Raw genomic sequence first — 17,733 nt, forward strand, 5'->3', positions numbered from 1 at the left:
TTTCTCTCCTCTTTGTCTCACTGTCTGTCTCTCTGACACACACATACAGACACACGCACCCCCCCCCCCCTTTTCACGTATTATTTTGAGGTAAGTCAGTTGGTCAGTGTGTGCTTTGTCCCTCACCTAGGAAGAGCCTGAACTTTTAAAACTATTTGACAGAATCAGAGCACATACTTCTGCCATTTCATGAGGTTGTTTTGATAGTCATTATGTAAGGATTTAAAGCCTGAAGTGAGGTTTCAGCCTTCAGATAGCTTACAGAATGGGGAAATGTTTGCAGTGTGATGATAACGTATACATGATGTCCACCACCCACCTGTAATTAGCCCGGTGTGGTGGGTTCATCTTAAGTTCTCTACCCAGGCTCTCCAATACTATTTAAAAGTGGGAAATGATAAATGCCACTTTTCAGAAGAGGAAGAATTAGTTATGATATCTAAAAAATATGACATGTGATAGAAGATGATCTTTATTTAATTCACTAGTCTGTCTTATTTGAAACTTGGTCAAGTTCTGAAAATTTTACTGTAGAAGTAGTTATTAAGGATGTCACAGAAATAAAAGACTCCCTCATAGGATAAAGAACATTTTAACATGACTATGTTAATAACTACATTGAATGCTGAAGTAGTCCTTGAAACTTGTGTTATTCTCAGTCTGGTTTAAAAATCTATTTTTCTTTTAAAATGGAGTAATTCTGTGAAGAGTAACTTAACTGCTTGAGATGCCTGTTTCAAGTTATGCCTCCATTGAACAATAGTTTTAACCATTTTTTATCCTCATCTCGGGTGGGAACAGCAGAAGTTCCCATGTATTAGCTATAATTATAATATAAGCTGTAATGCAGTCTAATTGTATATATGTTCTGCTTCCTTAATGCAGAAATTTTTACAGTAATGCTTATTACCTACCATTAAAGTAAAAAAAATAATCTGTGATTATTATACTGTATGTGTTAGAACTGAGGGGGCCCACTTAGAGCTATTGAGAGAGTCACTACAGCAGTTTTACATTTTTTGGGGTAAAATACAAAGTACATTTCCTCACCCTTTTAAGAGAAACCTTTTTTCTCCTTCAGGTTTAATTATTTCTCTTTGACCGAAAGTCAGACTGATCCTCTGGTAGCCAGTTAAAATGTGTGAAGTAGGAGGAGTAAAGGAAACTCCAATCGTTAGTTGTAAGTTATAAAGCAAAGTTAATACAGGTATACACAGCAAAAGGGTTTATTTTAAAGGATAAAAAGAAAATTTTATAAACTTGCCTTGTAGTTGGAGCATGTTGGACATCATAAAGAAAATCTTGTAAGTGTTTAGATATTTTACTATAATACCATGTTAGCTGATGAATGTTGAAGTAGTTTACTTTTGTGCATCAACACTGAATTGAAATTAAATACTAAGGGACTATATTATGCCTGTTTTCTTTTAAAGTCCAGCATGATTTAATTGGTATGGCTCTTTTAAATCATGCAGAGTATCCTTACAGAGTTTTATTTTTTATGAGACTAAACGATACTCATTTTGGTGGGTCCAAGAATATGATTAAAAGAATCCTAGAGGTTTCAGTGTTTGCTATGTGTTCATACCAACTTCTCCATATGGATAATAGTGTGTAAATGCAAATAAAAATTATATAGAAAATTATAATTGCATGTCAGTTTTTAAAGACTTCTGTGAGCTTTTTAATATCCTGGATATCCTGGGCAACTAGAAAATCTTTTAAAAATGGCTATTACCTCCTTATCATAATTTTACTTCGGTTGAATATATGCTTTGATTATGGAAAGATGTTTAGAAACAAACTTATACAGATATCTTATAATGCAGTTTAAAATTATAAATAGATTTCTTTTAGCTGAGCTAGTTAAAATGTTAGTTATACTGCAGGTTTATTTCTCTATTTCATACGGTAGAGTATAATGCCGAGATAATTCTGTGGTCTGTTATTTTGTAAAATTGCTTCCTTTTCATAGTTTGCTCAAATATTGGGAGCTGCTGACATGAATACTTCACAATACTTTGATTAACTTAGTGTCTAATTTTATTTCAGTGAGGGTTAATGAGAAGATTAAACTTGCCTTTACTGTTTCAACTACTTCATTTCTATAACCCTGGAAAACCTTTAGACTAATGTGAGATACTTTAATTTTTTTCTATTTCAAGTCATTAGTCCGAGAAGTAGATAAGTTACAGATGCCAAATGCAGATTTGTACAGCAATTTCATTTTTCAACTTTTAGTGCAACAAAATAGCATTATTCTGCTCTTTAGTATAATGTAATCTGGAAAAGCTAGCAGTTAATCCGAGAAACATACCTTTATGTTTAACAGGTTCATCTCTTATAGGATTTTAAAATATGATAACACTTACCCCAAAAGAAGTTTTGCTGACATGGTGTCACTGTGCTGAAGAGGCTGTTTGATGCCATAGTCCCTCCTTTTTTTTTCAGATAGAACTTGTACCCTCTGTTGTAAATTCTGCTTGCAGCCTTAAACTGAAAATACAAACCATACCCAAACCTTGTTTTAGTTTTACAGTATGCCTTCAGTACATAGACTTCATATTTATTTTTTTCTGTCAAGAAATCATGTAGCTGGTAACATGTGAAAAGCAAGGAAACAAAACAAAAAGAGAATGAGCAAATATTTGAAGGACCTACTATTACTGCATAGACTGTGGTTAGAGAGCACTCACTGACTCTGTTGGTCTCGGTGGCTGGTAGTGACCTGCGGAGATTAACCATTTAAAAACCAGAGACTTCTTGCTGTCCTCCTGGAGAAAGTTTGCACCGCACTTGTGGTTCTGTGGTTGTTTGTGAGGCGAATGAAGCATTCACACAATCCAAAAAAGCAAAAGCTTTAAAACTCCTTTTTTTTGCAAGCACTATTACTGGAGAGACAGAGTCATGTGGTTAGTGACCTCACGGTGCTCACAGTACAGTGGGACTGCCTACCACTGTGGCTTTCCCCCTGCTCTTGGTCTGTCTTTCTCTCTCTCTCTCTCTCTCTGACAAAAGGCTTGTGGTAAGGCCCTTCCTGGCATCCAGAAGGATATAGCTTTTTAATTTTTGTGACTCATGAGGATTTGGATGGAATACAAATGCTGAAGGAGCCCAAACTCCTGTAAGGTTCAGCATTTGTGGAGCAGAACTCTGCAGTTGTGGGCTGTCCTTTCTGTCCCCCTCAACTCCTACTTTTTTTGTGCCGCCTCCTCTTATTTAGTCCATGAGTTTGTCTGTGGAGACGTGAGCAAAATTGGCTCAAGAGGCGGTGTGAAATTCTGAACAACAGTGATGATTTACAGTAATTTACATCCTTGGATTGTATCACATTCTGGGGTCTGCTTCCTATTTGCTGGGTGATTGGAGTCCTTCTGTTTTTCTTTTTCTTGTCTTCTTAAACTTGTGAATCTGTAACTCATTGTAAAAAAAAAAAGTTTACCTTTTTAAAGGTCTGGTTGCAAACTGTTTGCTGGGCTTGACTGTAATTGGCTGTCATGAAAGTGTTAGTCTGGGGATTCTTTTACAGATACTCAATCATGTCTGTCTAGTTTATGTCTGATCGATATTGAAGGCCGGCTCCTACAATAAAGATGAAGTGTAATTTGTATCTTTTGTGTTATGTTTACCTTTATCTCATGGCTAGTTTGAGTATCTTATAAAAACGAATAGCAAGAGTTGTAGTGTAGTTTATTGGCTAAGTCTTAGTTTTCTTAATGCTTGTAATAATTTTTAATTTTCAAGGAAGTATATTCATTTTGTATAATCCTTTAAAAAGTTTATTTGGATATTAACTTTAACAGAGCCTTTGATAGCAACTCTTCCACAAATATGAAGTGAAGTTCTTATGTTGTAACTTAGATTATTCAATGTTACTGATTTTTATAAGCTCAGAATAGAGCGGGTTAACAGAAGCTGTATTTTTTGTTTATAATAGAAGCTTTGAAATAAATTACAAAATGCTGTGTGTAGTAAGGAATAATGCACACAGAGTATGTTAGTCGTCTCCATTTGCTAATTCTGATTCAGAAGAAAATTGGAAACATCTTTGGGGAACTATCTCCTTTTTTTGCCCCTTTGGACATGTATGTATAGAACTCATTTTCTTATTAGGATGATTATATATCATAGGCAGAGAATTTCATATTTATGAATAGAGCTTCCTGTTTTCATCAGTTGAGAGCGATGGGGTATTTTTCAACAAAAATTATAAAGCTGAACAGACCAATTTTCTAGGCATTTTTTGGCCATTTATCCATGCCACTCTGAATTTGCATGTTTGACTTCTTCCTAGCGTGATAGTAACCAGGAGTGGCACGAAGTAAATGACTTGGAAGGTGGGCGGAGACAGTGAATTACAAAGCATTATTTGGGGTGTATAGTGTGGTAAGGGCCGGGAAATAGTAAGGACGATGTTAGAGCCAAAATATCCCTTTGCGCGGACATCCTAGCACAGTTCATTATCTACTTTTGGTTTACATACAATAGAGATAAATGTACTAACATGTTCATAAGTCTCTTTACCAAAAAATAATTTGCCCAAAATACGCTGGGAGGACATGGGAATGACTTTAATCCTTTATTATTCAAATGTCTTCAACTTTGCCATAATAAACTTTCAGTGATTAAAAAACCAGAAATACATTTTGGTGTTTTATTTTAAATATAGATTTATGATGCCTCATTGTGTATGTAAACAAGTTTTATGTTGAAAAGTAAAAGCTTCATTTAATATGCAGTTATTCATGCAAGAGAGAGAGAAGTTATTCATTTATTCTTCATAAATAAGGTGTACGGTATGATCTATATCTCTAATATCTAAAGTAAGTTAAAGGAGGGCTTTGTGTATATAATTTGTGGAATTTTCAAACATAGTTCCATATGCACATACAATAGCAGCAGAATCAGGCAACTGAAAAAAAGTTTAGCTGCTGTAGTATGGCAAGCAAATGCTTTTCTTCTTTCAGAATAAGTTTTTGGTTTCTGCATTAGGATTCCCCGACATCTTATAACCCAAACTTTTCTATTTTCTCCCTTAAAATTTTTTTAATTAAGTGTATCTAGGCCCTCCAAATTAACTTTATATGTATTTGAATAATTTTTAACATGTATGTGTCTCTTATCTACTTGTTCTCTTTTTGTAGGTAGCCTTCCTGCACATAATTTTGGGGGCAGAGTGATCCCTCTGATTGCTTAAGAGTTTAACAGATATTGTTGAATATGCCCTTTCTGTTTTGTGTGAGGCCCATCAAATTCTGGCAGGAGAAAGGTAGTGAGGTCATGTGCTTTAAAGTTTGTATATTCATTATATACACGCACACACAAACACATACATACATGCATCCATGTGTGTGTGTGTGGGCATATATATATATATATATATATATATATATATACACACACACACATATATATATATGCACATTTTTTTCCCCTAAATTGAAAATCTCTCCTCTTTGGAGCAAATACTACTTTGTGGTAAACATTCAGAAACAACAGCGGTAACTGGTACACATTTGATAATTGACAGTTTGTCTCATTAGAAATAGCTTACCCACATGTGATGAAGAGAGACTGACTCAGAGTCACTGCAGATAAAGCTCTTGATTATTGATTTATACTGTGCTTAAAATCAAATGGAAACCACGGGGTTTTTTTGATTTTTCAAAGACCCTCAAAACTTCGTTCTTTGGGGGGATATGGTAGTATTTGCTATGTTGAAATAAGTAATGAGTTTAGGTCTGCTGTATAAATGATGTATTATAGTGCCACGGAAATGAAATACAGCTTTGAACTTGAAAACAATTTCAGAAAGTAGTTATCTTGCTTCCCCAGTACCTTGTATTTAATAAATTTGTCAACATTAATCGAGCTTTTTATATTGTATATTGTTATATAACACTATAATGTTTTAAATGCTGCATATATCTTCATTGTTATCTTTTGAATTATTTTTTTATTTTCTGAAATAATGATCGTATTTTAATATAGCAGTTTTATCAATATCAATCTTGTACCCATTTCTAGTTTTTGATTATTTTAAACTTCTATTTGCTGCTGTTCTATTTTTCATTTAATTGAAAACAGTAGAAGCAAAATAGGTTTGATGTAGGAATTTTATAAATTATAGAAATCCTATTTTGGCTTAAAATATTCCCACTGATTATGAGGTTTTAGCAAGGAATTTTCTCAATTTATTATTTCAACTTGGTATGTGACAGTTTTTTTGACAGTTATGTTTGGATTTGATATATAGCTGTTGAAGCTTATATAACATTTATTGGGCCTTGTATTGGTTTGAAAAATTTTATATTAGTAAAATATATATAGTTTTATTAATATTTTAAATTATGATAGTTATGAGAGATTTAATTCTACTTCCTTATTTTAATGGGGTATATATCCATGCACACAGCTGCACACATGTGTGGCTGTATGTGCGTACAAGGTATTATTTTTTGGTACTTTTTATAATGAGAATTTTTTCCTCTGTTTCTTTAAATTATGCAAAAACCCAAAGCACTATCATATCCATGATTGTTTGAACGACTTCATTTGGTTAGTATTGCAGCTCTCTATCTAAATGTGAGATTATGTGAAAGTTGGGTGCCAAAGAGAAAGTGCTTAATTTTTCTATCTCCCTTCCTCTCCCGTTCTCTGTCTCCTTCCACAACCCCCCACCGCCCCCACCGCCTTCTCCCTCCTTTCTTCCCTCTGTCCTACAGGCTTTTTTGGTTTCTCTTTCTCTTGTTTTGACATTTCTATAAAATCTCAGAGTAGATTCTGAAGGGTCTAGTAGAGGACATTGGCATGAATCTTCACTAATGAACACCTGGCAAGTTTGAAACTTCTAACATTCAAGACAAATCATTGTTATATCTTGATATAGTACATCCCATTTGTTAGATGGTATTGGCATCTGATTAGAGATTTTCCTTTAACAGTTTTTAATTCTTTCCCCTGTGTTAATTTACTTTAACACGTTGATTCACATGACTTTACCACTTTAATTATGAGGATTACTTTTCTTCCCCCTCTGTTTTTGAAGTACACAGTGACCCATGTTTATTTAATGTAACTGTATAAATAATTCATGTTTCTTATAATTATTAGAACAATTTGTCTTCTATTGCTGTCATTTTTCTAAGAAGAAAAAAAGGCGAGAACTTGCAGAAAATATGGGAAACATGCTCATGTGACAGCTGAGGATGTGGCTAGGGTAAAGCAGGAAACTACTACCCACAATGCAATGTTACATATACTACCACTTAATAAAATTTATATCAAACATGCTACTGACAAAACCAAAGAAAAATAATATCCCAACTATACTAGTTAATGTGCTAAATATATCTAGGGAAAAGTGAAACTAATCTTTTTGGAACCTTTGTACTTAGAGAATATAGTACATGAAACGGTGGGGCATCATAGTACATTGGAGCCTTTGTGCTGTGGGACTCGCTTGGAGGGGAAACTCTTGTAATGAGAACTTTTTGGATATTCACTTTCCTGGAAAAGGCACCCTTTTTCTTTTTCAGTTGAATTGTTGCAGTGTTAAATAAGGTTCGAGGACATTGTCATCTAGTTGGAAAAATAAGTTAAATGATGATACAGTTACCACTGTTTTTTAAACTTTTTGCCCAGCCAGGTATATTTCCTTACATTCTGTTTAAAGTTGTTTTTTATTGCCAGGTTTCAGATGGGACTTGAATTGTTCACTGAGGCATTTTTCTTTTCAAAGGAATTGTTTTTCTTGTTCTTTTTGTTTATCTTAACCTAGTTGTAGCTTACCTGTTCTGTCTGCTTTACTGTAGGGAGGTTAGTCTAAAGCAAAATGTAAACCTCTTTTATAATGTGGGTGAAAAAGATGAGGAGCTCTTCTTAAAACAAATAAACAGGTTTTAATATATTTGGGGGTTTCTCTTTATAAATCTTAATCTTCTGTGCTCTTAACTGTCAGAGTTTAGTAATTTTGATGAATTTAGTACCTTAGTAACTTAGATGAATTTTGAGGTTTTATACAGTAGGTTTTTTAAAGATTTAAGTAAGGTAACATAATAGTTTTTGAATTGATAAAGAATGTATAGAAATTGTATTAGATAAAGAATAGGAAAGACCATTAAGTTATGGTACTTTTGAAGAATTTCTTCTTAGTATTCTGGTATATAAATTGTCACTGTTTCAGACCTGCCACAGTATTTGTCATCTTCTCATTGAAACATTAATATAGTGTCTGTCTGTATCTCTATTAAGGATGATTTGCTTAATTGTTTGAAGTATTTTCTCCTTTAGAGGCTTATCAATAACAGCTGTAGCACTGTGGCTTTTCTCCATGGACTCATGGTGGTCTTTGGAACAACGTTTTTCAGCTTTGACAGGTGAGACAGAGGCTCTCCAGTGCCACTGCATTTGGATGAATCTAGCTGTGGTTGGAGAAAGTGCATCTTGCCAAAATATATGGGTGAGACCACACACAGCCTTTAAAATAGTTATTGTAGGCTTATTTCTAGGGATACATGTCTTGACAGTTCTTTTATTTGCATGCCAATTTCATTGCTGTGTATAGATTTTTCATTGGTTTCTGTAAAGGCGATTGCATATTTAGGTCTCTATTTGTTAAGCTTTGTGTGTAATTTACACTGGAAAATACTCCTGAGTTCAGCTATAATTAACAATACAGAAAATCTATTGGCTATGAGTCACTGGAGTACTGATCTTTTTGTTTTCATAAATTGGACAATATTCTCATTGGAAATCTCAATTTCTCAGACAGTTTAGGAGTCAGAAATTGATCCAATTTGAACTTTAAGATTAAGTGAATTAGAAAAGAATTTTAAAATATTCGTATATTTTAGTTATATTAATAGTAAAAAATTTATGATTCGTATTATTCAGAAGTACATTATTTTTATAATATTGATATAATAAAGCATTGTTCAAAATGTAAGTTTTACACTTTAGTAAAAGTTTGAAACCTTCAAAACAGATTGCTAAAGAAGTCAGTTTCTTAGTGCATAGGCATAATACGCAAGCTATCCACTCTTTTTATGAGATGATTAAAACTTTATTCAGCTTAGTGAAGTGTAAAAATTAACTACATTTTTTTAAAAAAGTATGTTTTGTCTTCTAAAACTGGCTTTTTCAGTGACCAGTAAAGAGCACTCTTAAGACTTTTAAAAAGGGTTTTTGTTTTTAAATAAAATGTTATAGTATTTAGTTAGTTATTCATGATTCTTAAGTTACTCATGATAACAGTATTAAAACTTAATTTCTTAAATCCTGGCAGGTCTTAGTGACAAGACTTTTCACGTGTTGATCAGTGAATGTTGGCTAAGTATATATTTATAAAAATGTAATCAGCTGTGATAAGATTGCAGTTTCATTCTAGATATTTTCATAAGGAAAACAGAATCTCCCGAGAGAACTGGAAATTCAGTTTCCTCCCCACTATTATCCCAGTACCTTTCCATTGCTGAATGGTTCTGGCTGGAAAGTGCTGGGAAAGTGTGTTCCCACAGCTTTTCCAGAGAACCAGTTTATGGAAAGAAGAGAGAAGATAGTATGCACGAAAAGACTATTTAAAGAAAAATTTGGTCTTTGTCTCAGAAATTGGCCATGTATGTGAACCTTGATTGGATGCTAGATTTTAAAAAAGCTTCATAAGTCATTTTTAGGATATTTGAGAAAATTCGAATATGGATTGGATATTAATGATTCTGTGGAATATTTATTAAATGCGATAAAGCTATTGTACATAGATAGGAAAATACTCTTACTCTTAAGAGAGTGCATGATGAGTTATTTTCATGAAGTCAGTACCATACTTAAACATATATGTACATAAGACAGATGTGGCAAAATGTGGACAATTGATGAGTCCTGGTGAAGGAACTTTTTTTTTTTTTTTTTTACTATTGGGCATTTATTTTACTATTTTTCACAGTAACTTCTGAAAAGTGAATCATTTTGTAAATTGTGTATGGGGGTTTGATTTCAAATTGAAATGAGATAGTTGGGGAAAATTCATTTACTTGTATAAATAGCTTTAAAATGTGTAAATACGAATAGCCTTGGCTGTTCACAGCAATTCTAGATTTTAGCTTATAGTTTTATTTTTTGCATTGAATTCTATTCATGATAAAACAGCTAATTTTCACAAATTTATACATGGCAAATATAAATTGGAAATGGTAAAATATTTTTGAAAATGCCAATCTGAAAAATTTTCACATTCGAATGATAGTAACTCAAGTCTAGACCAATAAGCTAGAGGTTTTTAGAACATCAAAACAGGCATCTTATTTTATGTCATTTGTTTATTTTTAATTAGGTGCTTCTAAAATACATAAAAATGCCTTTAAAAGCTCATTCACATTAAATAAATACTACTGAATTGTACTTCTCCTAAGTTGTTTATACTATTAGATTGTATGCTTTGAAGAAGTATTTTAATGAGCAGAAACCTGTATCTCTATATGTAAATTAGAATTTATGTTGTTAGCTCTCACCCTACCAAAGATCTATACATTTTTTTTCTGTAGAGCGCTCGATAGTAAATATTTTTGGAGCCATAAGGTCCCCGTCTACTCCTCAGCTCTGCCACTGTAGTCTGAAAGAGAGGCAGTTAATGTATTAGACAATAACTAAATGAATGGGCATGGCTGTGTTTCAGTAAAACTGTATATTCACTCACAGGCAGTTGGCCTGCCGTTCTGCTGCCTCTGTACTGTTATATAGAGAGATTTGTGGCCTTAGTGGAGAGCCTCTTTAGTAGACCAGGCAAGATTAGTTTGAAATAATGATCCAAATTTTTAATTTACTTATTATAATGGAAGTTTTTCTTAAAGTATGTACAAAATCTGGGGGTTCTTTGGGTTTTTTAAAGTACATTTTTATTGAAGTACCGTTTACAATGTTGTGTCAATTTCTGGTGCACAGCGCAATACTTCAGTCACATGGGTACATACGTACATTCGTTCTCATGTTCTTTTTGACCATAGGTTACTGCAAGATATTGAATATGGTTCCCTGTACTATACAGTATAAACTTGTTGTTTATCGGATTTTGTGAGAATCCTCTTGTATTTCAAAATGAGAGACACTCTATAGAGTTCAGTAGGTGTTCTGTGCGATTCAGTGGGTTTGTAGATGTGATTCTTGGTGTATTTGTGGGAGAGGGTGAGCTGTAGTCTCGCTACTCTGCCATATTGGTTCCGCCCCCGTTTTTTTTTGTTTTTGTCTTTAGTTCATTGTTGTATGAAAGATCATATCTGTCAGATTTCATGACTGTCTTTTGAATTGAATAGTGTAAGTTCATCTTGATAACATAATTGTTACATACTGTGAATAATTTTATAAGGCATCCTAAAATTCTTTTAGGAATAAGGCTGGAATCCAAATAAATAATCTTGATTATAATGCGTCCCCCAATTATCATAAATCTCAGTATTTATCTTGGTTGTTCATTATTACTAATAAGTATGGTAAGGTTCTTATACTTTTTGTCAACAGAAATTTTTTCTTTTACAGATTTCACTGAATTTAATGCCCAAGCATAAAATATTTAACAGAAATCTTATTAGTGATTATGGTGAGCTATTTCCCCTCTTTTTTCATTTATATTTGAATTTAAATCTGAGTAGAGAAAGAAATTAATTATTTTTGCATTTAATCTCCAAAAAATTTATCGTATCTATCACTGTTCATGATATCCAAAGTAAACTAGCTTTCTGAGGATTCACCTACATTAGCTAGAGTGACTATTATTTATTGGGTGATGATGATGGTTACAACAACTGAGCAGGAGAAGTAACCATTACTATTTTTTATTGGTAAAGTGCAGATGAACCCATATTTTGATCTAAATTTGAGACCTTTAGTGTATTAATACTTAAGATTTTAAATAAATGAGCTATATATAAGTGAGATGGCGAAAGTTGACAATTCATAAACACCTTATTTTATCCATGATTATTTTAAGCAATTCCAGTTATTGCACAAATAGCGAAGGATCAGTTGAAAAAGTATTACTGTATAAATCTCATATAATTTCATCATAAAGGAGCAGTTGTCCTCCTTTCTCCCCTGCAAGCTCTGGCCATTGCCTGCTTGCCCTCATTTCTGATGAAGTTCTAACATGATTGTTTTTACACCACTCCCCTTTCCCCAACATTTAATTTTAAAACAGACACACAGGTCATTGTAATTAATGAGAATAGCCTCTCTGTGAAGGAAACACACAAAGATACTGATGAATAAAAACTCAAAAACCATCCTCCAGGGTCATTTAATATGGAGTCAGACTGCCCTATCTACCTTAAAAGGTATCACTGTTGTAGCAGTTTAACAAACAAGAGGAACATTTAATTAAACATATGTTGTTTAAAAAGATGAGGAAATATTTAATATTTATGCATTTGAAGATTAAAACCTGGCCTAAAAATTAACGGTTACATACAGATTTAGTCATTATAGTTTGCTTTCTCTTTGTACTATTGTAAATCTCTAGGATTCTCGTCATTATAGCTATCTATTTTTTAAAAAATTAAGAATCCTGAAGTTTTCGTGTTTCTGAAAGAGCTTATGGTTTATTCCATATAATTGATATATATGGCAGCATTGTTGGATAGTTATTTACTGCATGAAATCTTTCAAAAGCTTAATACTGGAAATGTCAAAATGAACCATTCAAAGCTTAATAGGTTTTATTTTTTAGAGCTATTTTAATTTTACAGAAATTTGAGAACGAAGTACAGAGTTTCTATATCCTTCCCCCAGCCCTCAGTTTCCCGTATTGTTAACATCTTGCATTGGGACCCTATGTTTGCTACAGTTGATGAACCAATATTGATATGTTATCTCCTAAACTGAAGTCAGTAGTTTATATTAGGGGGTCATTCTTTATGTTGTGCAATTCTGTATAATGTTATATATCTGCTATTACATTATCATACAGGGTATTTTTCTCTAAATTACCATAAAATTTTGGTTAAATACACGTAAGAAAATTTAACATCTTAACCATTTTGGCAACTGTTGTTTTACTCTCTATATTACTGTCATTTTCAGAATGTCATATGTTGGAATCATAGAAAATATAACGTTTTCAGACTAAAGATTTTTCACTTAGCAGTGTTCATTTAAAAGCAGTATGTCTTTTCTGTGGCTTAAAGTTAATTTCTTTTTACTGCTGAAAAATATTCCATTGTATGGATATACCGCAGTTTATCCATTCACATATTGAGGTAAATCTTGACTGCTTTCAGTTTCTGGCAATTATGAATAAAGCTGCTAAAAATATGAATGCTGGTTTTTGTGTGGACATAAGTTTCCAGTTCATTTGTGTAAATACTTAGGAGTGCGATTTCTAAATTGTCTGCTAAGACTATGTTTAACTTTGTAAGAAACTGCCAAATTATCGTCTAAAGTGTCTGTATCGTTTTGCATTCACAGCAGTAATGAATGAGAGCTGCCCTTGCTCCACACTGTCATCAGCATTCGCTGTTCTTAGTGCTTTGGACTTTAGCTCTTTTAATAGGTGTGTAGTGGTACCTCGTCATTGTCTTAATTTGCAATTCCTTATTGGCAAATGATGTTGAGCAACTTTTAATATGCTTATTTGCCATCTATATATCTTCCTAGGGAGGTATCTGTTCAGATCTTTCTCCTTATTTTAAATTAAATTTTTTGTTATTTAAAATTGAGTTTTAAGAGTTCTTTGTATATACCACATCTTGTTGATACGTTCGTTTATTGATGAACACTTAACTTGTTTCCACCTTTTGGCTACTGTGAATAACACTGTAATTGAACGCTGGTATACACTTCTCTGTTCAAGTTCCTATTTTCAGTTCTTTTGAGTGTGTACCTAGGAGTGAAATTGCTGGGTCATATAGTATTTCTGTGTTTAGTTTTGTGAGGAGCCACCAAACCAGACACGTGTTTTGCAAATATTTTCTCCCAAACTGTTACTTGTCTTTTCATTCTCTTGATGGTATCTTTCATACGGTGGAAGTTTTTTTATTTTAATGAAGTCCAACTTAATTTTTTCTCTCATGAACCATACTTTTGGTGTTGTATCTACAAAGGCTTTCCAAATTAAAGGTTATCTAGATTTTCTCCTATATCTAGAAATTTTATAGTTTTAAATTTTGCATTTAGGTCTGTGAACCATTTTGAGATAATTTTTTGGAAGATGTAAGGTCAGTATCTAGGTTCATTTCTTTTACATTCGGAGGTTCAGTTATTCCAGCACCATGTGTTGGAAAGACTATTGCATGGCCTTGCTCCTTTGACAAAATCAATTGACTGTATTTCTGTGGGTCTGTTACTGGGCTTTGTTCTATCCCATTGATTTAGATGTTTCTTCTTCTGCCAATACCATGTGCTGTCTTGATTACTTTAGCTTTATTATGCTACAGTGATACAATATATCAGTTTGTTGATATTCATAAAATAACTGGCTGGGATTTTCTTTGATTGCATTGAATCTGTAGATTCAGTTGGAAGAAAATGATACCATAACAGTATTGAGCCTTCCTGTCAGTGAACACAGAATATCTTTCTGTTTATTTAAATATTCTTCAGTCTCTTTTGTCAGAGTTTTGTAGTTTACCACCTACTGATCTACATATTTTGTTGGATTAATATCTAAGTAAGGATTTTTAATGCCAAGGTAAATAGTATTTTTTAAAATTTAAAATTCCAATTATTGATTGCTGGTGTATAGGAAAGTAATTGTCCGTTGTTTATTTACTTGGTATTCTACAACCTTGCTATTAATTGCCCATTATTTCCAGCTTTTTGTTGATTCTTTGTGATTTTACACATAGTCATGTCTTCTGTGAATAAAGACAGATTTATTTCTTTATTTTCAACATTTATACTGTTTGTGTGCTCTTTTTTGGCTTATTTCATTAGCCAGAACTTTCAGTATGACATTGAATAGCAGTGGTGAAAGGGAGTATCCTTGCCTGGTTACTGAACTTGGAGGAAAGCATCTCGTTTCTCACCATCAAGAATGACGTAAGCTGTAGACTTTTTTTTTTTTTTGCAGGTGTTCTTTATCAAGTTGAAGAAATTCCCCTCTAATGCTAATTTGCTGAGAATTTTTATCATGAGTGGGTGTTGGAGGACTTTGTCAAATGCTTTTTCTTTATCTGTTGAAAGGAACATATGGTCTTTCTTCTTTAGCCTGTTGATGTGATGGATTATATCAGTTGATTTTCAAATAAATCCCATTTGGTTGTGGTGAATACTTATTTTTATACATTATTGGATTTTACTTGCTAATATTTTGTGGAGGAATTTTTGCATCTGTGTTCATGGAAGATAATGTTATGTATTTTTCCTTACTTGTAATATCTTTGTCTGCTTTTGGTATTAGAGTAATGCTGGGCTCATAAAATGAGTTAAGAAGTGTTCCCTCTGGATTAGATTGTACAATATTGCAGAGAATTTCTTCCTTATATTTGCTACAACTTACCCATGAGGCTATCTGGGACTGATGCTGTCTGTTTAGGAAGGTTATTAATTATTGATTCAATTGTTAAAATAGATCTAGACGTATTCAGATGATCTGTTTGTCCTTGTATGAGTTTTGGTTGCCTGTGTTGTTCAAGGATTTGGTTCACTTTATCTGGGTTCAAATTTGTGGGCACAGAGTTGTTCATAGTATTCCTTTATTTTCTTTTAAATGTCCATGGGATAAGTAGTAATGTTCCCTCTTTCATTTCTCATATTAGTAATTTGTATCTTTTTTCTTAAATTGGCTAAATCTTTATAAATGTCATTTTTTAAAAAGAGTCATCTTTTAAAAATGTTTTGAGTATTTTTTATTTTTTTAAATTTATAATTTTTAAAAATTGAGGTATAGACTATTTATAGTGTTGTGTTAATTTCTGGTGTACAGCATAGTAATACAGGTATATATATATATATTCCTTTTCACATTCTTTTCCATTATAAGCTATTTACAAAGTATGAATACAGTTCCCTGTGCTATACAGTAGGACCTTGTTGGTTATCTGTTTTATATATCATAGTATCTGCAAATCCTGAACTCCCAATTTATTATTCCTCCCACCCCCTTTCCCTCCTGGCAACCATAAGTTTGTTTTGTGTCTGTGAGTCTGTTTCTGTTTTGTGAATAAGTTCATTTGTGCCATTTTTTAGATTCCACATACAAGTGCTATCGTATAGAATTTTTCTTTCTCTTTCTAGCTTGCTTCACTTAGTATGACGAACTCCAGGTCCATCCATGTTGCTGCAGATGGCATTATTTCATTCTTTTTAGTGGCTGAGTAGTATTCCGTTTTATATATACCACATCTTCTTTATCCAGTCATCTGTTGATGGACATTATCTTAGTTTTTTTCTTTGATCCATGTGTTTACTGATATAGTTGGATTAATATCTATATATTTGTAACTTTTGACTCTCATTGTTCTTGTTCTTTGTTTGTATTCCACTTTTTTATACCTTTCCCAGTTGGTGTTATATTAGCATTTTATATGATTCCATTTTCTTTCCTCTCTTAACATATCAGTTATACTTACTTTTTTTAAAAAAGTTTTTTTTGGGGGGGTTATTTTTGACTTTGGAATGTACGCTTAACTAATCGAAGTCCACTTTGAAGTAACATTATATGGCTTCATGAGTATTCCAAGTACTTTATAAAAGAGTACTCCCTCCTTTATAGTATGGCTGTCATTCACTTCACTTCTTTATAAGCTATAATTGCTGAACACTATTACTATTGCTATTTTGAACAAACTGTTGTTAGTTCAATAAAGAATAACTAAGCTTATTTTACCTTTTTTATCCTCTATGTAATGCTATTATTTTTCTTTACATAGATCTGTGGTTTTGACTTACTTTCTTTCTCTTTGAAGAATTTCTTTTAACATTCTTGCGAGGCAGGTTTACTGGTAATGCCAAGCTTTCGTGTGTGTGTGTGTGTGTGTGTAAGAGAGAGAGAGAAAGTCTTTATTTTTGAGTTTTGAAGAATAATTTTAATGGACACAGAATTCTAAGTTGGTGTTTGTTTTTTTTTTTCTTTCAATACTTTAAATATTTAATTTCTCTCTCTTCTTAGTTGCATAGTTTTTGAAGAGAAGTCCAATGTAGTTCTCATCCTTGACCTCTATAGGTAAGGTTTTTGTTTTCCTAACTTCTTTCAGGATTTTCTAGTTGTGTTTAATTTTCTACAGTTTGAGTGTGATCTGCCTAGATGTTGATATTTTGGTATTTATCCTGCTTGGTGTTCTCTGAGCTTCCTGGATCTGTGGTTTTGTGTCTGTCAGTAGTTTTTGAAAATTCTCAGCCATTATTATTACAAAGATTTCTTTTTCCGTTTTGCTCTTTCTTTTCTTTTTGATATTACCATTACATGTATTACATATATGTTACTTTTGTGCTAATTTTCCCACGATTTTTCAATATTCATTTCTTTTTCATATACTTTTTAAATTTTCAATTTTGGAAGTTGTTGACATATTTTCAAGCTCTGTTAATTCTTTCCTCTACCATGTCAATCTACTGCTGAGTCCATAAAAAGCATTCTTTATTTCTTCTATAGTGTTGTTGTTGTTGTTTTGCATTTCCTTTTGATTTTTTCCTTTGTGTTTCCATCCCTCTGCTTATATTACCTATCTGTTCTCACATGTCTGCTTGTTCTATTAGGGCCTATAGCATATGAGTCATTGTAATTTTAAATTCCAGACTATTTTAGAT

General features: G+C 32.7%; 2 protein-coding genes across 8 annotated transcripts in view; one reads left to right on the forward strand and one right to left on the reverse strand.

The window, feature by feature from the left end:
• Positions 1 to 2,823, reverse strand: part of RUNX2 (RUNX family transcription factor 2) — a 301,057-nt gene extending 298,234 nt beyond the window's left edge. The window contains exons 1-2 of one of the 5 annotated variants that reach the window (XM_072944886.1): positions 2,697 to 2,823; positions 2,373 to 2,496 (exon numbers count right to left, since the gene is read on the reverse strand). In XM_072944886.1, coding sequence (XP_072800987.1) covers positions 2,373 to 2,430 — 58 coding nt within the window. In that variant the 5' untranslated portion in view covers positions 2,431 to 2,496; positions 2,697 to 2,823. The remainder of the gene's footprint in view (positions 1 to 2,372; positions 2,497 to 2,696) is intronic. The other 4 variants (XM_072944881.1, XM_072944888.1, XM_072944884.1 and 1 more) reach the window with 4 other exon arrangements.
• Positions 1 to 17,733, forward strand: part of SUPT3H (SPT3 homolog, SAGA and STAGA complex component) — a 382,338-nt gene that overhangs the window by 47,580 nt on the left and 317,025 nt on the right. The gene's annotated exons all lie outside the window — the stretch shown is intronic.

The sequence above is a fragment of the Vicugna pacos genome, chromosome 20, assembly GCF_048564905.1.
Source record: "Vicugna pacos chromosome 20, VicPac4, whole genome shotgun sequence".
Taxonomy (NCBI): domain Eukaryota; kingdom Metazoa; phylum Chordata; class Mammalia; order Artiodactyla; family Camelidae; genus Vicugna; species Vicugna pacos.